The sequence below is a fragment of the Leucoraja erinacea genome, chromosome 21 (genome assembly GCF_028641065.1).
Source record: "Leucoraja erinacea ecotype New England chromosome 21, Leri_hhj_1, whole genome shotgun sequence".
In the NCBI taxonomy this organism is placed as follows: Eukaryota; Metazoa; Chordata; class Chondrichthyes; order Rajiformes; family Rajidae; genus Leucoraja; species Leucoraja erinaceus.
Window position 1 is genome coordinate 21,674,347 of NC_073397.1, and position 25,338 is coordinate 21,699,684.

Sequence of the window (25,338 nt, forward strand, 5' to 3'; positions counted from 1 at the left end):
ACGAACGGCCTTGTAAATCTCCTTTAAGCTTGTTCCATATCACCTTAAATAAATGGCCTCCAGTATTTTTATCTCTCCAATCTAGGACTACTGACTCTCAACCCCATCAATTCCTCTCACCCTTTAGCCTCTACCGTTCCAGAGAAAACTTACAATGCAACTTTACTCTAATAGTATGTATATGTCTGAATGTAAAAGAAAGCTTTGCATTTTTGTAGCATTTTTCACATCACCTTCACATCCTCTTTAAAATGTTTTAAAGATTCACAACTGAAGTACTTAGGAAATGCAGTTACAGTTAGCATCAGTGAATCAGAGTGTTTCAAATAGAGGCATTCACTCCACTGAGTCCATACAGGCTTTCTGTAAATCGATCCAATTATTCTCACGGTCCTGCCCTTACTCCATGGCCCTGAAGCTCATTTCTCTCAATTAACCTATTCCTTTTTAGGAATCTTGACACACAGTTTGCACCTCCCTGCAGGCAACGACTGCTAGATCATCACCACTCTCTGCCCATCCTTCTGAACCTGTGTCCCTTCTAATCTTTGAACAATCCATTGATCCGTATTCCAGAAATACATCAGCCAATTCATGCATGACAAGCAACAGTGATAACAAATAATAACAAAAAAATGAAGTTCTGGAAAGGATAAATAGTGGTTAGGACACGGGATAACTCAGGTGTCTTTCAATACTGCCAAGGGATCTGTTACATATATATTACTGTCTTTGCTTAACACTGCCTCCGGAAAAAATGATGCCCATGACAGTCCAAATTGCCCACAATGCTGCATCAGACCTACACTTCTACACTGTAGTGCCTTGATTGGACCTTGTACACAGTGTTCTTCAATAAAGAGGCAAGATTGTGAAGTGATTTGAAGAGCTATCACAGTTATCTGCGTTTTGCAATTTGATTTTGTGTCTTGTTCTTTTCACTGTCTTGTAGAATTTATGTGTAGTTTATGTATAATTTATGTTAGTGTGTGTTGTCTGTGTGATGCTACTACAAGCAAGATTTTCATTGTACCTGCACCTCGCAGTACTTGGCCATGTAACAACAAACCTGGCTTGACATGAGTGGATAATGAATGGAGAATAATGCGGAAACATCCACTTTAGTAGGAAAAAGTCAAAGACATTTAAAAAATGTTCAAACAGATTTAATTATTTAACATGGTGTTCTAACAAAATTAAAAATATGGAAATAACAAATATGATTAAAATTATTTCTAACGATTAAGATAAAGTTAAATAAATAAAAATAAACAAACTTCTAACTTGTATTTATCTTATGGTCAGGTTGTGGACTCTATTCAAATAATTGGTGACTCACACAGCATTTTGCCCGCTCTGCCAGAGCTACTGACTTACAGCGCCAGAGACCAGGGTTCAATCCTGACTATGGGTGCTTGGGTTTTCTCCGAGATCTACGATTTCCTCCCACACCCAAAGACGTACAGGTTTGTAGATTAATTGGCTTGGCCTTTTTACCCTAGTGTGTGTAGGATAGTGTAAGTGTGCGTGGATCGCTGGTCAGTGCGGACTCGATGGGCCACTAAGGTTCTAAACTAAACTAAACCGAGGGGCCAAATGACAAGTGCATCTATTTCTACAGCTCCGCCCCTGAGTCCAATGGTTGAACATGAGGTCTGATCTGGGTCTGAATTCCAGATTTCTCTGACTGTTCAATTTCAATGTTAAGGCTCACAATTCAGGAACAAGCTGGTCCAGGAGGAGAATGTCATCAGTAGCCCGAAAAAGAGGAAAAGCTAATGGCACAGAGGCTCTGCAAATATTTTGTATCTGTCTTCACAATTGAAAATTTGGTACCTCTCCCAATGCTAGCAGGAAATTAGGAGAAAAATTGCAGGGGAATATTCAAATAATAATTTCCGCAAGAAAAATATCCTGTAAACTAATGGGATTAATGCTGTCAACTCCCCCTGATCTATATCTTAATGTACCAAAATAAATTGCTGCAGTTATATGACATGATCTTCAAAAAATTCCTGAATACTGGAAAGGTTTCATTGGATTGTAAACTGCAAATGTAGCCCTTCTATTGGGAAAAGGAGGCAGAGAGAAATTAGGGAATAATGGCTTGTTAACCTAAAGATTGTCATTAGGAAAGTGCTAGAATCCAATCCTTAGGAAATAGCAATAGATTATGCAAAAAAACAGTTTTAGAAAGGGGAAATGATGCGGTAGGGGTGCTTTCCTGTACGGCTGCCTGTCCTGCAGCTGTCCGTTTTCTTCACTTCTTTTTTATTATTTTTAGTGCGTTAAAGTGTGTAGTCGGGGGGTCTAATCTTTTTATGTGTGGGGGGTGGTGGGGGAGAAGGGGGAAACTGCTTTTCAAGTCCCTACCTGGTCGGTGAGGCTGCCTTCGATCTGTCCTCGCGGCCTACCAGCGGGTCCTGGAGCGACGTTTTCTGAGGGGACCTGGCCAGAACCTCGGCTTTGGCGGCGGCGCAGCACTGGGGCGCTGTCGCGGAGCGGGCGGAGCGGGCGATGCCTTGCCTGGGTCGCCGTGCTGGAACTCCAGTATGCTGGGACCACCGATAAAAACATCGTGGAGCCGTGGTTCTGTGGAGCGGTCAGCTGCGGCGCTGAACTTTACATCTCTGAGCCTGGGATCTTTCGCCGAGATCGCCAGTGAGTGAAGCTTCGTTCAGCGCGGTCTGTTCGCCTGGAGGCCGCGGTCTCCGGTAAGAGGGCGGCCGTTCCTGGCACCCCAAGCCGCTGAGGGTTCTAACGATGCCAGAGTACCATCACCTGGCGAGAACGGCCGGGAACATCGGGCCCCGTAACGGCAACTGTGGAGGCCTCAATAGGCCTGACTCTGGGTGGACAAGAGGATGGGGACTGGACTTTGTGCCTTCCCCCACAGTGGGAACCTCTGTGGGGGGATGTTTTATGTTTTAATGTTAAACTTCTTGAATGCTATGTTGTATTTTTATTAGTGTGCTGCAAGGACATCTGAATTTCCCCTGAATAAGGGGATTAATAAAGTAATAATCTAATCTATTCATTTTAATAGGATGGACTGAGGGCAGAATATTATTTAAAAGGTGCAAGACAACCGGAACAAAATGTTCCTGTTCGGACAATTCTGGGATTCCTCGTACATAAAGCACGGAAGTTTGATTTATGTATTAGATCCGGAGATGAATTCAGAAGGTAAATGGAAAGTCAGTCTGTACATGCCGTCTGTACGGAGTTTGTACATTCTCCCCATGACCGCGTGGGTTTTCTCCGAGATCTTCAGTTGGAAGATATACAGGTGTGGAGGTTAATTGGCATGTGTAAATTGTCCTTTGTATCTATAAGGTAATGTTAATATGTGGGGGTTGCTGGGTGGTGTGGACGGTGGGCCTAAGGGCATACTTCTGCACTGTATCTCTAAAACTAAAAACTAAACTAAATTAGCCATGGTGCAAAGAGAATGGTGCATGTAGAGACGTTCTGCTGAACTGCACATAGATCTGATGAGATCACACTTGGAGAGCTGCATACAATTTTGGACTCCTTACCCAAAAGAACAGAGATAAGATTCATAAGATTGATTTGTGGGATGAAGAGATTATGAAGAGAGATTACGCAGTTTGAACATATGTTCCAGAGTAAGATCTAGAAGAATGAGGTGACCTTATTTAATCATGTATAATTCTGGGGAAGCTTGGCAAGATAGATTTTGAGAAAATGTTTCCTATAATGATGGGGCTGAGATTAAAGGGACATTATGACAAGGTTTTAAGATTTTTTTTTCTATCAGTATTAAGAATCTTTGGAATTCTCTGTCTCAGAGAGCTGTGAATGCTGATCCGTTAAGTATGTTCAATGCGAAAGCAAACTTCAGTGAAATTGAGGGCTGAACGGAATGTGAAGTTCAGCCCAAATTTAGATTAAACATGATCATATTGAATGGTTCAAAGGGTCTTATGGTATGGGACTGCTACCATTTTTTAATGTATAATGTTTTTATATCTTCAACGCCCAATTTTCAGGGAGTCCTGCACCTATAAATGTTGCTGTGTCTTTCAGGGCTTAAATACACTAAAGATCAAGATCAATTTCTCTGTAATTCTGCCCCAGTTTATTTCAACAGTGTTCCCTCCTCATTGCTCTCTCTAAGTAACTCATGATCTTTTGATTATTTCAGCCCTTCATTAGCAAAACAAATTAAATCTCCAAATTTAAAACAAAGCATATGATTGATTCTTTGATACTTGTCTAGCACTAGCATGACTCAGTGGGATAGTCCATTTTAATCAAAACTTATTCATCTGCATTCAGAAAACAAAAGGGTTTTGGAGGGAATATCTAGTATCCACATGAATTTAGAAACGTTACTAATCAATTCATCTGAGAAATGGTATGCTTTGTGGAGAATTAAAATTAACTCAATGTGCAGCACCAACTGGATTTCAAATATTCTCACATAAAAATATAATTTAGATTTATTCTTTGAACATTGAGTCTGGTTAACACATCTCCCTTTGAAATAGTTGTACAAAGGCAAAACCAACCAGGACATTTCAATTTACACACTACAACACTAGTGATTATTTTACCTCAAGTGGTGTTATTTAAAATGTTTTATCTGTGACAGACTCGAGGCTAAACATATTAGATGAAGACCACAATTTTATCTATCTAACTTAAAGTAGACAATCCCTCCATCAGAAATTGTTGTTATTTATGCAGATAGGAAGGAAAGAAGGAAGGGGCAAACAATAGTTAATTTAGCATATTGCCTGTGATTCAATTCCTTGGCATATTGACAAATTTGTACCAACTATGTGCAAAATCTCTTTTACATTAAAACTGCATACCAATTTTTCATCTAATGATCCTCACAGATTTCTGATAATCAATGTTTCAGAATAGAAAAGCATACAGACTGAATGACTGAATTCTCAGTTCTAGCACTCTAACCAAATTAAAGCGTTGGAATTTTGATAGTCCTTCTTTTGAAGTATTTGTCAGAGGAGATGTTGCTTAAAACAACCAAGGGATCATACTGTATAATAATTTACAATGTATTACAATGTATTCATCAAATAATGCATGGCAGCCCATATACCTACTGTGAAGGCATTTTATTTAGGCCACCTTGAATGCTAAGATGTTGGCACAGTTTGTGCGTCTAGAATTGGATGAGTTGAGTCACTCTAAAGCCAGAAATCTTGTTTAGAAGTGGTTGGTGGGATTGAACTGGAGGGCTTGCTTGTGAGCGTTGTCAAGGAGAAGAGGTGTGACGACTAAGGCTGATGTCTAATAAACTCAGTGAAAATTAAATTCCTGTTTGTATTTACATGATCTGCCAACCGAAAATGCTACCTGCTTAGAGGTACAAGACTAGGAGAGATAAACAGCGACAGTAACTCAGCAGCAGATTGTAACATTATTATTGCTGCATCATAAAGAGAGAAACAAAGCGGCAGAAACAGGAGAAACAGCTTGCAATAGAGCAGGTGTCCCCATGTCTCAGAGTGTTGCTGCCAACTTCTTAAATTTTGTTTTACATAATTCTTTTGCAAACTGCTTTACTAAATATGAAGAAGTCGTGCAGAAGCACGGGCAGAGGGTTCATTTGGTTGTCTGCATTAATATTTGATTACCGGTGATGATAATGAAGGAACAAGAAAAGGTATATGAACTTGAAAGAGAAAAATGACAACTAACAAATAACTGATAAAGGAGCAAGAATGAGTAGGTGTAAGGAACCTTACACTTTAACACTTACACCCACCTGGACTATTAAAAGTTTGGATTGCACTTGTGCAGCTGGTAAGGCTGGTGTCTCACAGCGCCAGAGATCCGGGTTCAATCCTAACATCGGGTGCTGTCTGTGTGGAGTTTGCACGTTCTGACCGCACGGGTTTCCTCCGGGTGTTCCGGCTTCCTTCCTCATCCCAAAGATATGTAGGATTGTAGTTTAATTGGCCTTTGTAAATTTTCCCCACTATGTAGGGAGTGGACATGAAAGTGGGATGGAAGCGTGTGAACAGATTGGGGTGGACTTGATGGGTTGTTTCCGTGCTGTAAATTTGAATCGATCAATCTTACATTCAATCAATATTTTAATAAGATGGCAGATAAATTCAATCTCATTTTTAATACCGTCAGATTTTAGTGTAACAGGAATTTGTGAAAATATTCTGTGCTGCATAAATGCTAGAAGACTTCAACTTGTTTGTGTGGTCTGCTGTTATTTCCCTTATTTATCCTGGCACCTGAAGGAGAGGATGTTGTGTGTATTTTCAGAGCTTTCCGTATGAATTATTTAATAATTATGTGTGTATCATCGGTAAACTATTGCCCTGTCAGGTCTCCTGAGGTCAGGAGCATATCCCTTTAAGTAGCAACTAACTGTCATGATGTTTTATATCATGTTAATAACGTTATATCCATTAGTTTTGCAGAGACTGTTCTGGAATGGTGCTAGCTAGAAGATTTAATCCCCAATTAATGTTTGTGTGGTGAACTTGTGAAAATCATGAATAATGATGTGATAAGATGTGTAATTGATGCAGGGAAATGTCACTACCATGGATCATACATGGCAGGGCCTCGACCAATTTTGCATTGGCATGATTTCACCCAAAAGGACTATTTGTGCCATTTGCTCTGGGTGAAAATGAACTTTGTATGACAAACATCTGTTCGATGGGTGCAACTTGATTGAATCCGAAGGCTTATAAATGTGCCCAGATGAATACAAAATAGTCTCTCGCACCACCTTGGCACAAAAACTGGAACTTGAAGTTAGGTTTTATTTACAGCATCCAAACTGGTTGTTTTCCTTTGCAAGACATTCTCAGTCTTGACCAACTAGGAAGATAACGTTCCTCCCTTGAAGCAATCAGAAGAGTATTACTCACGTTCTTGCTCTGCAACACTGCTTGCCATGGTTATAGAGTGCTGTTCTCATACTTGAGGTTGAAGGCCTGTGGATCTAGCTTCTAAATTAAAAATCTGAACAAAGAATTTGGACTAACACCTCAATGGAGTGTTCAGACTATGTTGCAAAGTTTCAAGGCCTAAATTTTGGATAAGTTAAATAGGCCTCATCAGTTCACATTGGTAAATCCAGCAGGGAAGAGCAGTGTCCTGACCAACATTTATCCATTATTCCCTACGTCTCCAATAAAATGGAGTATTTGGTAATTTATCATCACTTTTTGTGCATATCATATTTTATATTTTTATATTCTCATAATTTCTTGTGATGCAGAAGGAGGCCATTTGGCCATCACTGGTTCTCAGAGTAAGCTATCTCAGTACCTTTCCCCATTCATTTCCCTGCAACTATTTGCTTTTATATGGCCATTAGCACCAGTCTGATCATCTACTTTCCAGCCAGACCAGTGAGAATTTACAGTACCTAATTGTGTGCTAAAGTGTGCTCTTGTGATGTGGGAGTAAATCAGAGCACCCAGGAAAGCCAACAGTGCTATAGAAACCCTTCTTCAGTCTGAAGAAGGGTTTCGGCCCGAAACGTTGTCTATTTCCTTCGCTCCATAGATGCTGCTGCACCCGCTCAGTTTCTCCAGCACTTTTGTCTACCTTCGATTTTCCAGTGACTGCAGTTCCTTCTTAAGGCTGTGCAGAACATCAGGTACCTCGGGGTCAACATCAGCCACGACCTGACCTGGACCGTCAACATCACGGCGACGGCCAAGAAAGGACTTCAAAGGCTTCACTTCCTGAGGTGCTTGAAGAGGGCACGTCTCCCACAACAGCTGCTGGTGAGCTTCTACAGGTCAGCCATCGAGTCAGTTCTCACATACTGCATCACAGTATGGTACTCTGGCTGCACCGCAGAGAACAGGAAAGCTCTCCAACGCGTCATTAAGACTGCTGAGAGGATCACTGGCACCCAGCTCCCCAGACTGGAGGACATCTACCGGACCCGCTGCATCCGGAGGGTCAAGGGCATCATTAGAGACAGCACACACCCTGGACACTGCCTCTTCACCCCCCTGCCCTCAGGAAGACGATACAGGACACTGAGCGCCCGCACTACAAGACTAAAAAACAGCTTCTACCATAGAGCTGTGACACTACTGAACTCTATCCCCCTCCCACACTGATTCCCCCCCTCTCTCTCACACACCCGCCCATACTATTATATGTTTAGAGTCTAATTTTTTTAATAGTTATTTTTTAAACGTATTTTTATACTCATATTCCTGTGCAGCTGGAGGACTGCTCCAACAAAATTTTGTTGTCTTGTACAATGACAATAAAGATTATTATTATTATTAAACACTGGTATAGGGAGAATGTGTCAATTCCACGGAGACACAGCCGAGATCATCATTAAACCCGGGTCATTGGAGCTGTGAGAAAGCTGAACTACCTGTGCTACAGTTTGGAATCATTAGTAGTGAACACTTTGTGATTTTCTGAGATCATAACGAGTTCCATGCAAGGACTGGACAAGCTAGATACAGGAAACATTTTCCCAAGGTTGGGCGAGTCCAGAACCAGGGGCCACAGTCTTAGAATGAAGGGGAGGTCATTTAAGACTGAGGTGAGAAAAAACTTTTTCACCCAGAGAGTTGTGAATTTATGGAATTCCCTGCCGCAGAGGGCAGTGGAGGCCAAGTCATTGGATTGATTTAAGAGAGAGTTAGATAGAGCTCTAGAGGCTAGTGGAGTCAAGGGATATAGGGAGAAGGCAGGCACGGGTTATTGATAGGGGCCGATCAGCCATGATCACAATGAATGACGGTGCTGGCTCGAAGGGCCGAATAGCCTCCTCCTGCATCTATTTTCTATGTTTCTATGTTTCTATGTTAAATAAATAGATAGGAAAGGTTTAGAGGGATATGGGCAAAATGTGGGAATGTGGGACTAGTGCAGATGGGACATCTCGGTTTGCATGGGCAAGTTGGGTTGAAGGACATATTTCCATGCTCTATGACATGACTCTCCATATAATATTTATATAAAATCATTTAATTTGTTTATTCACTCAGAACAAATATATAGCTTGGGGCTAAGTTAAGCAGCCACATGTTGTATAATTCTACCAAACAGCAGAAAAATGTAAGATGTGGATGAACAGTATAACATCCAGGATGAGAGATGAGGAAAGAACTGGGACCTGGATGCCCTATGGAGAGAGGAGTCGTCTTTTTCAATTTAGGCACAGAATGAGTGAGTTTATTAGTAAGCTCCTTTGAATGCAAGGGGACATACATGTAGGTTAAGGTGGGCGAGGAGCCTGTGGTTGGGGAAATATTAATTCTCCATCATCTTTATGGGTTCTTTTTTCTGGAGAGATAATATCACCATTATTGAATCACCGTGCTGTGCCTTGCTTCAAAAATACAACCACCACAAACATTTGCTTATATGAATCGGTGGGCGTAAAAAAACAGGAGGGGATAACAGTCAACTGCAGCACAATTATTACAACTATGCTGCAGTAACAAGTACATTGTTGAGCCAAATATTACACCTGATAATGGCTTTTCACTGTGCTAATTATGTCTTTCTGATCCCATTGGTAAAATTCCAATATCACAGTTCTGTAAACATAAGGAGTGATGTAAGCAGCACACTGCAGATGCTGGAAATCTGAAACAAAACTGAAAATAACCCTTTGTCAAACTGAAACGTTAACTGTTTGCTCTCTACACAGATACCACCTGACTTGCTGAGTATTTCCGACATTTTTAGTTTTATATTTTGAACTATATTTAACTGAGCAAAACAAAGGGTAAAATCATATGGAATATTAACCATTGGGACAAAAATAAACACTATTACCAATTGTCACACCTTAATGGGATAGGACTTTAATTACATGTTGTATATCTAAGCATATGATAACAAAATCGCACATGAGGAATGGTTTAGTTAATTATCATGACGATTCACCAAAAAGGCAATCATTGTCAAATTAATTTTGCTGTGTGCAATAATCACTTTATTTCTTCCCAAGATGGTGGAATAACTTGCATATTCACCCAAATTGTTGGAATATATAACTCTATTAAGCATACACCCAAGTACAATTATAAGTGAAACAATGCCTACAGTTTTGCTATCCTTTTTTAGATAGCCCAAGAGAGAATTTTAATCTTATGTTTACTTCACTTGTCAATAGCCCAGATTTGTTTTCAGTTCATTTGATAAGGTGGAACTTCCCACATTTTGTATCATGGGATCCAAGAATAAAATGGCCACTCAATGTACAATTTCCAATCCAAACTTGAATGCAATCTCTATTGTAGATATTAGCTGGATGGACAGGTTTGGTGGGATATGGGCCAAACACGGGCAGGTGAGACCAGTGTAGCTGGGAGATGTTGACCGGTCTGGGCAAGTTGGACTGAAGGGCCTGCTTCTATGCTGTATCTCTCTATGACTCTAGCTCTCATCTTAAAATCTGTTGCTCTAGATGTCAGCTGATCTACATCGGTGAGACCAAGCGTAGGCTTGGCGATCGTTTCGCCGAACACCTCCGCTCAGTCCGCATTAACCAACCTGATCTCCCTGTGGCTCAGCACTTCAACTCCCCCTCCCATTCCGAATCTGACCTTTATGTCCTGGGCCTCCTCCATGGCCAGAGTGAACACCACCAGAAATTGGAGGTGCAGCACCTCATATTCCGCTTGGGCAATTTGCACCCTAGCGACATGAACATTGACTTCTCCAATTTCCGGTAGCCCTTGCTGTCTCCGCCCCTTGTCAGTGTTCCCTCAGCCCTCTGGCTCCTCCTCTTCCTTTCTCCTTTCTTCTCCATCCCCCCCCCCTATATCAGTCTGCAAAACTCCCACCTCCCCCTTCGGGGCAATTCCTCTTGGGCACCCCTCAGCCTCTCCCCGCCCTGACATGACCTATTGAAAACGTTTTGGAAGACCCCTCCATATCAGTCTGAAGAAGGGTTTCGTCTGAAACGTTACCTATATCCTTCGCTCCATAGATGCTGCCTCACCCGCTGAGTTTCTTCAGCACTTTTGTCTATCTTAAAATCTGTTACCAGTTATATATTTATAGCCCATCTCAACTTGCCATTGAGTGTCCATGTTGAACCATTGCAATCCAGTTGGAGAAAGTACAAACAAGTTAGTTGGATTAGTTTCCAGGATCTAGACCTAGCATTAATAAATGATGTTCTGTGACCAAGTATATACTCTCAGAGATAGTGGTTGGGGATTTGAGAGATTTGAGAAAATATTCTAAAGGAGGAGCTGCAGTACATTTATTGATAGTATGCACTATGACAGTGGTGGAAAGACGAGTTATGGTGAGAGTACTAGTCAAGTGGGCAGCTTTCAAAATTCAGTTGGCATGCATTCAAACAAACATAAAGACTCCATCACATCTCTGACATGCACACAGACAGTGGAAAGGAGCTGAGCCCCTCACTGCAGGATACCAAGACTCTTATCTGCTCTTGTAACTATATTTAACTAGCTAGTCCAGATGAGTTTCTGGTCAATGTTAACCCTGGAGATTGATGTGGAATGATTCAATGATGGTCATGCCAATTAAAATCAAGGGTATGTGGTACATTTCACACAGTAGTTTTTTGGTATGTATATTACTGGTTGTCTACCAGTTGATTATTGTCTCAGTCTTGATGAAGGCAGCCTTAGATGGCTTCATTTGTTGAGGAGTTGTGAATGTAACTGAACATTGTGTATCATTAGCAAACATCCTCACTTCTGATCTCATGACGGATGGATGGACATTAATGAAGCAGCTGAAGGTGGGGCCTAGGGAATCTCTATAGCAAATCCCCATCATCAAATAGCTTCAGCTATCTTCCTTAGTGCATTGGAATGTTTTGGGTGCTGGTGAATAAATGGTGTGTGACAGCATTATCATTTAAATCTTCTATCACTTTGCTGATGATTGAGTGTAGACTGACTGGGCAGTAATTAGTTGCCTAGGATTTTTCTTATTTTCTGTGGATAAGAAATACCCGGACACATTTCCAACTTATCAACTTGCTGCCAGTGCTGTAACTGTGCTGGAACAGAGATACAGGCGGTTCTGGAGCATGGGTCTTCAGTTAGATAGCTGACGATTGCATGTTCCAAAGACCTTCCTGTATCCTGTAATTTTACAGAGAGGCCAGATTCTGATGATCACAGGAGTAATACAAGATGGATCATCCATTAGATACTTCTGATGAATGTGGTTGCTGGCACTATGGCCATTCACATACATCCTTTCCTGATCACTGTTTAACCGCCCATTATCATTCATAACGAGATATGACTAAACTTCAGAGCATCAATCTGATCCATTGGTTGTGACGTTGTTTAGTTTTGCAAACTACACTTTCTGGTTAGCACACCTGTTTGTACACCTGTGTTGCAACTTTACAGCTTCTGATCTGATTGTCAGTGGAATGGCGGAATATTACGAGGCATTAGGTTAAAGATAATTAAAGATAAAGATAATATGGTGGAATACATTTCTACTGCTGCTGATGTCACTTCATGGCTATCCAGTTTTTAGCTGCCAGATCTGTTATGAGTCCATTTAGCATTGTGGTACTGTAACATATTATGATGGAGAGTTTTCTTGGTGTGAAGATAGGACCATATGGTTGTCATTCCAGCAAGGCTGTCATGGATTGATGCATTAACAACAGTTAAATTGAAAGAGATGAAAGTCCATGATTGGGAAAACAAATCAGGATAGGTAATGGCCAAGATTGTATAATGGGAATTCCAGAGTGCTAAGAAAGACTGCATGCAATTTGTGAAGCACTGAAGCTCCTCATGAGGAAGAATGGGCAGTGGAGAAAAGTCGTAACGGTGTGGGAGGAGAAAATGGGAAGCATTGCCAATCAACCAGTACAAAGGCGAACATAAACAGGTGCAGATATACCAATCTAATTTCAGTCCTAGATAGTGCAGTGGAATCAATGCTCAGTAATAAATCTTATGATTATCAGAATTAATAAATTTGGCCGCATTAATATTCATGAGGAATGGCAACCATTATAGAAATGTTTAATATATGGTAAAAGTCTAATTTCAAAGTAAAATTGACAATGTTTAAAATAGGCTAATAATTAAAGTCAAAGTAGTTGTGTTTAATAGAATTCTTGGGAATGGTTCTGGCACCTAATAAAAGGTAGAGAGTCTCAAGTAATAGTTACAATGACAATAAACTTGAAGCAAACAATGAAACAATTAGGGAATCATGCCATAACAGGGAGAGCAAGTAGAATACCAGAGGGACGCTCCTTAGCTTAGTAATTCGACTGTGACAATTTCTTGGTAACATTCTCTGGCCTGTACTGGAAATTGGCCAGAAATACAGTTAAAGATAAAGGTGGATGAATGGTTGCCACCAGGCAAACAGCAGAATGAATTAGACAAATGATATGTCGATGAAACAATAACGTCAAATTTTGATAAATGACAACACATTTACACTGTGAATAACAGACTAGGGGAAGGAAACAGAGATCTTTCGATTTCCACAAAGCACACTGAACAAAATGTCCACTCACCATTGTCAACAACATGTTGGATTAGCCAATGCAGTTGACAATATTTCATAGGAGGTCACACTCAAGGTGGTAGAACACTCCGATCACTGTGTCCAATCCGACCATTCAGATATCAGCGATCAGAGTCATAATGGTGTTAGAGCTTTCAAATTGAGGTAAGATCAGAGAAGTGTACAATTCAGGAGCCAAACAGACATTCAGTACATGGGATTCTTGCCAGGCCTCCCACATCACCAATCCCTCTAAAATATTTCACGCAACAGTTAGACTGTGCAACCTATCTCTTCATGTAAATAACCTGCATAAATTGGAGTTATCAGATCTAATTCTTATGGTACTGTCGAATTGCTGTAATGGTCCAGATTGCTTCTCAGTCTGGATCCCACCAGTGATGCCCATTTCATCTGTCTAGATGCCTCTATATTGATGTCCATTCAACATATCTGCTTCTTTGTTCTGGTTCTCATGGCATGACAAATGGGAAATGTTACAAAAACAAGAACCAATTGCTTGTACAAGACATTTTTGAAATGACTGACTGCAAAAGCCTGATTAAAGACTTTCATTCTTGGAAAGCCTGTTGGGATTTCTAAGACTATTAAAGACCACGCAGATCTGGGTCTTCAGCCTTATCCAAGCTATCACTCCTGACTGCAGTGGAGTGACAGTAATAATCAGAATGAATTCAAAGGAATTTGACCTTGATGCCTCTTTGAAATGCAAAATGGCTACTCTGAGCTGATGCACTTCTGAAGGTTGATAGAAACAGGATTTGTTTTTAAAATTGCAGATGGCTAAAATAAAAGATAATATGAGTTTGAGATATTAATTCCATTTTGGGACCAAACCCATTTGCACTCCCTTTAGACGAAGTTCCTGATCTTTGCTGTGGTTGTGCAGAGAGATTGTGCATTGGTGGTAATAAAAAATTATTTCTTTATTTCTGAAACGTTAACATTCCAAATGCAAAATAACTACTTTACATCTCAGGAAAATGGCTGGATGCTTCTTCAGATAATTGCCAAAATATTCAAGTTCATGTGAAGCATTCAGTGAAGATTTAGTTTGTTCTTTGTGCCAAGACTCTGCAACCTTGCACCTGGTTATCTTGCTGTAATGTGCTGTGATAGTTTGTAATTTAATCAGCATTGACGGGGAACATTGCATGCAGCCTGTGGATGGTGAAAGATGGACATCTTTGCAGCAAGTGGGACCTTTCGAGAAATCAAAAATTGATTCGTTTTCTGCAATTCAACAGAACTCTTCAGCATCGAACACCCCCCTCCCCACCCCCTGACCAATATTATAAATTGCATTGTGACTTCCTCTATGTTTGCTCTTTATGTGTCTTCTGCCGCAGTCCATGCCATGAGCCAACCTGTTTCCACACCTCTTGATTTCAGCTGGGAGGAAGCTCATTACCCAAAGTGATCAGGCATGGTGACCACGATCCTGCCACCACTGTGTCTGTAGCATCTGCATTTGTGGTGACATTCGGGTGCGTGCACAATTACATGTCCAGCAATGTGAATGCAGTCACAGGTGTGTAACCACTGCCAAGCTGCCTTACAGGAGGCTGCGTCTGCCTGTGCTAGTAAAACGATCCGACACTGTCTACGCATCTTAATCCTCATCCATCGGGCATACCATTCTAATCAGACATTCTCCTATTCGTTATTCTAACATAGGAAGGCAAAAGACAGAATGTTGAATCCAACTTTAACTGAATATCCACATCTAGTTAAATTTGAAATTCTGGTGAATGACCTAGTTTCATGGAAATATTACACAACGTACTGTTATGCAGTTTCCAAATAAAGATTTTAATGCCAAATTGTTGTTACACAAACAAATTAAAACAGACCAGAATGTAAATGCCGAGGTAGCTCATATCATTCCGCATCAGACTGAATGCCAGAAAATATACACATTGACACTATGATCTAGCGTCAAGTATCACACACAACCTGTGTCACAAATCTATATCACTTCATCCCAGAGTCTTGTTACATAAAGGTAGTCACCTTGTTATATGATGCAGTAATAGGGGATTTCCTAAGGCAGGTAACCAAAGGACTCCTGATGATATCCTCCAGGGGAGCCCATTCAAAACCTACTGAATCCTTATCAAGGTCTTTAGTATCTAACATAGAATTCCATAATCGGGACCTCATTTTGTAAGATTTTACATGTGACTACATTGTAGCAGAAATGTTTAAACGCTGCAGGATTATTACTACATCTGATAACTGCTAACGGAACACCCTTGAAGAAATAGCTTGCAAGAGGTACATGGTTTTTTTTTGGTGGAGGGAGAATATCAAAAACTATTTCGGTGTTCAGTCGCAACACCTCTTGCTATCAAACAGACCAACACAACGATTTAGCATTGGGTTTTATTGTTTGTCATTTAAGTATGTTTCGACATTTTTGCTATTACCAATCACACGCTGCAGAGGCGGCATTTAAAAACACTGCAGCACTTCCACACTATGGCCAGCTTAAATAAGAAACACATTTTGCAGACCCACATCCAGTCATTTTATTTTAAGCACTTAACAGCTTAAAACAAAGCAGATTTCTGTACCGATTCTCCTCTTGGAAACTAAATGGCAGATTTATCATTAAGCCTCTGAAATCCGCAACACACTCTTAAGCTTTACGTAGTTATCCTCAACAGCCCCCTCCCCTCACCCCCTATTCCTGTCTATGATTTAGTGTTAAGGGGCAACTTGAAGATTTTGACTCAAGGAATCTGTCACTTCAGCCTTGGAGGGCACTTTTACAGTCCCTAAAGTGACCCCCAATTATAAACCTCGAGAAGCAGACAGAGAGAAAGGCAAAGGTTGCAAACGATCAGCAGGAGTCGTGTAGTTAGCCCCACTGAATCCTTCACATCAAAGAATCACAGCTGTCACCCTGCCTCCGCTGTGGTGTATCTGCACCATACAACAATCTGCTTAATCCGAAACAGTGACAGCATGTCAAAAGGACATTTGGTTGCACCCTCAGTCACTGCTACACATTCCAGCACTGCAGACGGACCTTAACATTGTAACCATGAATACTGTAATACAGTAGGGAAGCACATCACAAGCTTGCTGTCTCTGTCGATCCCGCACTCACTCACACTCTCTCTCTCTCTCTCTGTCTCTCACACACATACACACTCTCACTCTCTCTATCTCTCTCTCTCTCTCTCTCTCTCTCTCTGTAATTCTATCTTCTGACACATGCACGCACAGAGCAATATTTAACATGAAGCAACAAGACAGAATGCCAGTACTTACCCTGGTTTGGACCACCATCACCATCATCACATTCGTTCAAATTATTGATCATTGTTTTCCCAGCTGGTTGTGGTTCAATATAAGGGGGGGCAGGTGGGAGGGGGAGGGTGGAGGGGTTGCTGTTGACTGGGGAAAAGGACCAGAGCCTTCAGCTTGCAGTCAGGTCCCTCTCTCTATCCACCAAACAGAAGAGGAGGCTGCACTGCAGAGCGTCTCAGCACACACGACAGCAGCAAGCTCAAGCTGACTGAAGTCATCATGTATGCACAAGGCATTATCTGTGTGTGTATGTGCTGAGGGGGGGGGGGGGGGGGGGGGGGCAGCGAGAGGTGGTGAGGGGGAGGAGGACGGAGGCAGGGCTTTCCACAGAAGCCCTAGGGCACCTTTTTTTTTCACATTCTGAACCAACGGTGTTACACACTACAGCATAATGAAATACAAATGATAAATAGGGAAGAAAAAACCATGTCCTGGTAAAATAGCAGGATTAATATTTATGTGAAATGGAGTGGGTCTAACAAAAGGCAGCCTGATTTGTATTTCAGAAAATTGGTTTATGATTAACAGCATCCTTTCGAACAGTAGCAATGTGTACAAATGGGGCTGCACGCAGCATGCTGTAGAATTGAAAAATAGATATTAACCCTCCCTAGACTACTGCTGCCGAAGATTCTCCAGCACCAACATTTACCTAAATCTTACAGTTAGGATATTTTCCTGTGTTTATTGTTGAAAAGGCACCTTGAAAGCAAGCTAAAAGTGTGAACACATCTAGGGCAGCGCTGGTAATTGTGAGGAAGAAATCCGACAGGGGAGAGGGGAAAATATTTCTCAACTTCACTATTCTACCTGACTACCTTGAGCTACCCTGCAATATTTTGCAATTATTCAGATTATTAATGATAATTGTAATATTAAATGTATTTCAGCGTATCTTGCAATGAATGAAAAATGAATCTTATTAATCACAGAACTCTCTGTTTCCAAAGGCGGTGCAAACGGTAGGTAGGTGTTTGTCCCACAGGGCTGTGTTTCAGAGATGCTTCTAGTTTATGGCTTCAATTAGTTTGAAAGTTACGATTAGATTTATTGCAGTCTTGCGACTGAGCTAAAGATTTTTGGTTTGTCCCAATCCAGAGATTATAACTCAAAAATCGCTAGTTGAGGATGCTTCAAACTCTAACCATGACTGCACTAACAATAAGACTCATTAATACCCCAGCAAGTGAAACTCAAATAGCAGGCTCTTCAGCATAGTAGCAAGGTGGAGATTGCATTATCAGTGGTGTAATTCTTTAGATGAAATGTTTATCTCACTTCACATGGCTCCATATTGGAGAAGAGGAGGGGAGAAACCCCACCCAACATTTATTTATCAACTATTATTACTAAATGTATTATCTGTTCAGTACACATTGGTTTTTGTTTGAGCTTGCTGTGGCCACAATATTTTCCATCTATACAATGGTGGCCATATTTTGTAATCATTGTACTGGCTGTAAAGGGACATGAAAGCCCCCATATAAAATAAGCCTTCCTATGCTTTGCTTGAGAATACTCCAAACTTCAGCAATTGCTGTGCCAAAGAACAAGACTTGTCAGTACCTGTACTATAAGAAGTGAACTATTCACCATTGTCAAATTCATGTCTTTGAGAAATGCAACTGAAATGTCTGGGATACTGAACACAACAAAAAAAATGAGGAGCAGGAGAGGCTACTCTGCCCCTCAAACCAGCTCCATCATTTAACAAGAACATGGCTGATCTGATTGTAATCTCACTTCTGCATTCTATATATCCCCAGTAACCCTTCATAGAGCCATAGAGATAAACGGCGCAAACACAGACTGTTTGGCTCATCAAATTCACAATGACAACCAGCATTTACCTTAATTTATGCATTAATCCCAATTTATTCTCCCTATATTCACGTCAACTCCCCCAGTTTCTACCACTCATCCCGGGCAGAGTTTACAAACCAGTAGATCTCATGGATGTGGGAGGAAACCAGAAGATCCAGGGGAAGTCCATGTAGTTACAGGGAGAGCATGCAAACTCCACTCAGACAACACCCAAGATTAGGATAGAACCTGCGCCTCTTGAGTTGTGATGCTGTGGTTCCACTAGTTGTGCCACTGTGCCTCCCAAAGTTCGGTTGGCATGCAGGGATGGAAAAGAGCAGGAAGAGGTAAGAGATGTGCTTCCCTGTGGTGATTCCAGGCAATTGCAATCTAATCCACTCCCTTGCTAATCACTCATCATTCCACTTCTAACTTTAAAATATTCAAACACTCTGCTTTCTCCGTTTTTTGAGGCAAAGACTTCCAAAGACTCATGATAGCAAAGAGCAAAGGAATTTTACCTCAGCTGGTTTAAGTTGGCAATCCTTATTTTTAAACAGTTCTAGATTATCCCACAAGTTGAAACAGGCAAAAACGGCCACTGCATATCCAGCTTGTCATTACCCATCAGGATCACTTCAATTAGGTCCCTTCAAAACCTCCACAGTGAAGGAAAATATTGAAGAGTATTTTGTCTATTAATCAGCAATGTGGAGAAAGAAGTAAACTAACAGTGTTGATGTCCATAGGTATAGAGGAAACAACCAGTTCAGGGGTGCAGAGGTCTGGACATATTCAATAACAGGATCTTGATCCATTTTTTTCCCTCTTGGTTCCTGTCCAACAGCATTAGGCAGGTAAGGAAGGATGGAAGAGCAGTGGGGATGGGCTCTCATGTGAAGGTTTCAGACAATTGAAAACTTGGAGCTCAGGAGCTGAGATAATGCTTACCGTCCAATTGTCAACTCTCTGCCCTGCGATTCATCTTTTACTATCACAGGGCAACTCAATGTCTCAGTTCCCTCCATCTTCCTCCTCTTGCCAACACCCATCCCCAAGAACCAATCACCCCATTTAGTGTTTGATAACAGCTTAGGGTTTCCTTTATGGTTAGCAACAGGTGTGAGTGTGATTCACGACCTGAGACATCTCGCCACTAATGCAAGGATCTTGCTGGCTGTATGTTTGAGACCAATTAGGCTTTAAGGGCCTGTCCCAGTAACTAGACTTTTCAGCAACTGTTTTCGACCTTCTAGCTCGAGGGCACTCGCCTGAAAAACCTCGAGCTGGATCGACCGTCAGCGATGAAACCACGAGCTAGATTGACCGTCAGCACAGGTGCGAGTGTGATTCACACACACACACACACACACACACACACACACACACACACACACACACACACACACACACACACACACACACACACACACACACACACACACAAAAAAACACACACACACACAAAAAAAAACACAAACACACACAAACAAACACAAACACACACAAAAACAAAAAAACACAAAAACAAACACACACACACACACAAACAAAAACACATCGCAAAGGCGGGGTCCAGGGAAAGCGGGGGAGCGCTCTCTGAAATTCACACCCGTGATGAACAGGAAGGTAAAAGACGGCTGGCACAGTTACGGTAAGTCCTTTAGGGGGGGGGGGAGGGAGAGAGAAGGGGAGAGAGGGGGAAGAAGGGGGGAGAAGGGGAGCGAGGCGGGGGAGAGGGGGGGGGAGAGGGGGGAGCGAGGGGGGGGGGGGGGGAGAAGGGGGAGAGAGGGGGGAGAAGGGGGGGGGGGGGGGAGAAGGAGATGAGACACTTTTAAGATGCCAGACAACTTTTAATATAGTTTAGCGGGTATTTAACATTACCGGTCGGTTTTCCTTGGTTCTGAAAACTCCAATGAGCCAAGTAAAATGCCTGGTCAGCAAAGGTGATTGCCTATGGCTACCTCTACTGCCTATAACTACATAGCGACTGCACTACAAGTTCAAAAGGACCATGCCGACCAATTTTGACTCGCATGCTGAAAATTTTTCCTCGACCAAACCAGGCCGCGAGTATGCGGGAACTTCCCTCGAACATGAAGGAGAGTTACAATGACCTCCTAGGACCACGTGTCGACCATACTGCGAGTTTGAGTCGAGCGCAAACTCTTCTAAACTCGCAAATTATGTCCCCGCAGTGGAACAGGCATAATTATATTGTGTACTGGAGACCATTGATACTGGGAGAGGCGAGAAGGAACATGCAAATGGGATAGATACGAAACTAGAGTCACAAATCCTTCATTGCTCACCAGCAAGAGGGTTAGGTAATAGTTGGGGTTCGTTGCATCTGGAAATAGAAGTGTGAGATTGAGGATCCTCTTGTCATGGACCAATTGAAAACTAATTTATCTGGAGCTAGAGCAACAAACAATCTGCTGGAGAAACTCAGGGGGTCAGGCAGCATCTATGGAGGGAAATGGACAGTTGGCATTTTAGGTTGGTACGCCAGCATCTGCAGTCTCTGTGTCTCCTCTTTAGGTAAAGGTAGGTATGATGACTGCTAAATGAATCTGAGAAGCTGGGCCAAATTAAAATCCAAAGCCGAACAATTACTTGACAGGTTCACTGGATTGTTTGCCAAGCCTTGCATAAATTATCAGTGTGACACATAGAGCAGTGAGCTGAATGCATAGATCAAAGAGAAGGATGAGAGACAGATATTTTCACTCTTGAGACCCAGGCACCTGTACAGTGGAACCTATTTTATTGCTGTGAGATCCAGTTAGACTCAATCAGTGTTGGGAGAAATGAACAGATACGGAACCAGTTGCAAATGATAAAACCTTAAATGAAAGAACTTGGGGGAAGTCAGTGAGAAGTTAAAAATTAATAAAGAAAAGTGAAGTCTATAGAACAACTTAACTATAGAAATTGAAACTTACCTAATAGTGAAAGGCTTGGCTAGAGTGGATGTGCAGAGGATGTTTCCACTAGTGGGAGAGTCTATGACTAGAGATCATAGAATTAAAGGATGTTTAAGAAGGAACTGCAGATGCTGGAAAATCGAAGGTAGACAAAAATGCTGGAGAAACTCAGTAGGTAAGGCAGCATCTATGGAGACAGTGGGCTGAGGGAGAGCTGAGAAGGTGAAGAGAAAGTAGGGACTACCTGAAATTAGAGAAGTCGATGTCCAAAATAAATAATAAATATGAGGTGCTGCTCCTCCAATTTACGGTGGTCCTCACTCTGGCATAATATGCATAAACTAGAATAGAATATTAAAAAATAAAAAAACTTTTTAAAAGGAAGTGGGTAGTGATAAGAATTCCAGGGGCTTTGAAAGCATAATTATATAATAGTGGAGAATAAAGAAGTGGCTTAAAGTAGCTACTATTTTGGATCAATTTTCACGATAAAGTATAGATCAAATGCACCCCAAATAGTGGTGAACTAAACAGTGGGTGGAGCGTCAAATAATTAATATTGGGAAGTAGAAAGTAAGGAGGGAATGAAAGGTCATGAAAACCAACAAATCCCCAAACTTGGCCGACATCCTAGTTCTAAAAAGTAGCTTTAGGGATTGCGGATGTATTAGCGGTGATCTTCTATAATTCCCTAAATCTGGAATGGCACAAGTGGAGTGGTAGGTTGTACGCAATGTGCAGCCGACCAGTTAGTATGGTCTGTTTGTGGGGGAAATATTGTAATCCACAAGAAAAGATCTGTTAACACTGAGAAAATTATGATGATTAGGAAAAGTCAGCATACTTTTTCTGAAAGTGAAAGGTAACATCCTTTCAACAAATGTGAAAGAGCTTCCTGAGAATGTAATTAGCAGTGTGGTACATGAAAGAATGGATATGGTAACATTTTACAAAGTTTTATACAAAATATTCTTCAGCAAGATAATGGGGAAAAAACACGAGAATAATTTAAAACGTGAAAACTATGGACGGAGAATTGGTTGAAAGACAGATACGCTGCCAGGGTTATTTTCAGTCTGGCAAGTTGTGGGTGTCAAAATTAATTCTGAGTCCAAAGCTATTTTGAGATTATGTTAATTAGATGAAAAGACGGAAAATATATTAATGTTTGCTGTTATTGAAAAGTGAGTTGGGAAATTTAGTTGTGACTTAAGCTTATAACTTGTTTTTTTGTCTGTTGGATCCTTGCTAGATTAGCCAAAAAGAGTGTTGTGGTCCTTTAAAATTCTGTAACCTGGGCTAAAATGGAACCTGCACAGTGCCAAAGGGAATCACACTTAATCTACACAGCTGTGACATTGTAATAAGGGAAGGGCATTAGTCCTTGTAGGCCCACTCACCACGACAGGCAGCGGCAACACACACTGTGGTTGCCATGGAGGAGAGGGAGTCTGCAGAAGAAATAAGTGAACGACATCTAAACATTATCAGCTGTGAGACTGTTGGGTTGATTGTGAGAGGATACTGGCAAGAGCTTGCCCCTCCAATTCCACTCTGTGCAGCAATAAAATAAATATAGATCACTCCCTCTCAAAAAATGTCAGGCTGAGCTTGTACTGGGCCCACAATTTTGTTAACACCACGTGAGAAATATGTCTCCCACCCAGACAATACCTGCTTTCTCTCCTCATCTGGGAGATGAATTTGTGGATGCTGAGGAGAGATGCCCTCCAACAGCCAGCTTAATGTAGTTGTCTTGCCTCATCCACCCTCTGTGTTCTGCTGTGGGACCACCCAGGTATGGGTGTCCTTGCTGCTCACCCTCCAGCTCCATTTTCTGTCTTATGATTATCCAGCACACAGCTCACCACAAGGAAGTCTCTGCACCTACAGGAAACCAGTAGGATTTTCCTCCATGATTCCACGATACATGTGAGATTTCAGTACTCCGCAAATTTTGTCAAAATGTTAACTGACATCAGGAGCCAGAAAAAAGAAAGCATGGTCTGTGTCTCCCATGGCACAGCTTGTGGAGCTCTGCCTCGCATCTCCGGCTACTTGGGTTCAAACCTGACCTCAGGTGCTGCCTGCCTTGAGCTTTCATACCCTCCCTGTGACAACCTGTGTTTTCCTCATTTGGTTCAATTTCTTCCCTCTGTCCAAGGACATGTGCCTGGTAGTATGCCCTTAGTAGGCTAGTGAGTTGTAGAATCTGGAGGGAGTTGATGAGAAAGTGGGGAGAATAGGTTACAAAGAAAACCAGTCAGGGAATGGATTTGCTCTGACTGCACAAGGGCTTTAAGCAAAATGGCCCTCCTTCTATGTGATGAGGAAATATAAACGATGAAACCAGCCAGTCCCAATGACTGAAAATGTCTCGCTGTGAAGATTTGCTCAGGGTTATGGTGTCACGTTTTCTGAAAACATAGCATCAGGAAATTCTTCCCATACCTCACATTCCCTCATGATGTGGAAGAAGGCCATTCAACCTCTTGAGTCTATGCTGCCTCAGAGCAATCTGGTCCTTTCACACATGCCCATGTGAGATGTGCCAAGAGGGCATCAGGAGGACTGTTGGGTCCATCGTGGGAAGATCCTGGCAGGAACTTGCCCCTACAGGTGTGCAGCAATGAAATAAATATAGATCACTCCCTCTCAAAAAAATGTCAGGCTGTACTAGCCACCATCCACGGTTACAATTGGAACAGGCATTCATTTGATCTATCGGTATTATATATTGATTGCTGGTATGTGAAGAAAGGAACTGCAGATGCTGGTTTAAACCAGATAGATACAAAATGCCGCAGTAACTCAGCAGGACAGGCAGCATCTCTGGAGAGAAGGAATGAGTGACTTTTCGGGTTGAGAGCCTTCTCAGACTAGAGTCAGGAGAAAGGGAAATGAGAAATATAGATGGTGATGTGGAGAGATATAGAACAAATTAATGAAAGATATGCAAAAAAGTAATGATGATGAAGGAAACTGGCTATTTGTAACTGTTTGCTAGGTGAGAAAAAGAAGCTGGTATGAGTTGGGTGGGGGAGGATGGAGAGAGAGGGAATGCAGGGGTTATTTAAAGTTTGAGAAACCAATATTCATACCACTGGGTTGTAAGCTGCCCAAGCGAAATATGAGATGCTGTTCCTCGAATTTACGTTTAACCTCACTGACAATGGAAGAGGCCTAGGACAGAAAGGTCAGTGTGGGAATGGGAAGGGGAATTAAAGTGTTTGGCAACCGGGAGATGAGGTAGGTTTAGGCAGACTGAGCAAAGGTCTGCAGCGAAACAATCACCCAGTCTACGTTTGATATAAGAGTCCACATCTTGAACAACGGATACAGTAGATGAGGTTGGAGGAGGTGCAAGTGAACCTCTGCCTAACTTGAAAGAACTGTCAGGATCCCACGACAGAGTCGAGCAAGGAGGTATAGGGATAGGTGTTGCATCTCCTGCGTTTGCAGGGAAAGGTGCCTGGGGAGGGGGCAGTTTGGGTGTGAAGAGATGAGCTAACCAGGGAGTGGAGGGAACAGCCTCTGCGGAAGGTGGAAGGGGTGGAGATGGGAAAATGTGACTAGTGGTGGGATCCCGTTGTAGGTGGCGAAAATGTCAGAGGATTATTTGTTGTATGCGACGGCTGATGGGGTGAAAGGTAACGGCTAGAGGGACTCTGTCTCTATTGTGACAGAGATACACTGCATCTGCACCCAATATGAGGTGTTCCATACCAGGACATCCGAGAAATCCTCATTCTTTAGGGAATGCGGGTTCCTATTT

General features: G+C 41.9%; 1 protein-coding gene across 2 annotated transcripts in view; it reads right to left on the reverse strand.

Moving 5' to 3' along the window:
* Window positions 1-25,338, reverse strand: part of LOC129707390 (solute carrier family 12 member 5-like) — a 568,649-nt gene that overhangs the window by 284,723 nt on the left and 258,588 nt on the right. The window contains exon 1 of one of the 2 annotated variants that reach the window (XM_055652388.1): window positions 16,795-17,037. The exons of the other annotated variant lie outside the window; for it this stretch is intronic. Within the exon in view, the coding sequence (XP_055508363.1) occupies window positions 16,795-16,846 (52 nt within the window). The 5' untranslated portion in view covers window positions 16,847-17,037. Of the gene's footprint in view, window positions 1-16,794; window positions 17,038-25,338 lie in introns of those variants that run through there. 2 annotated transcript variants of the gene reach the window in all.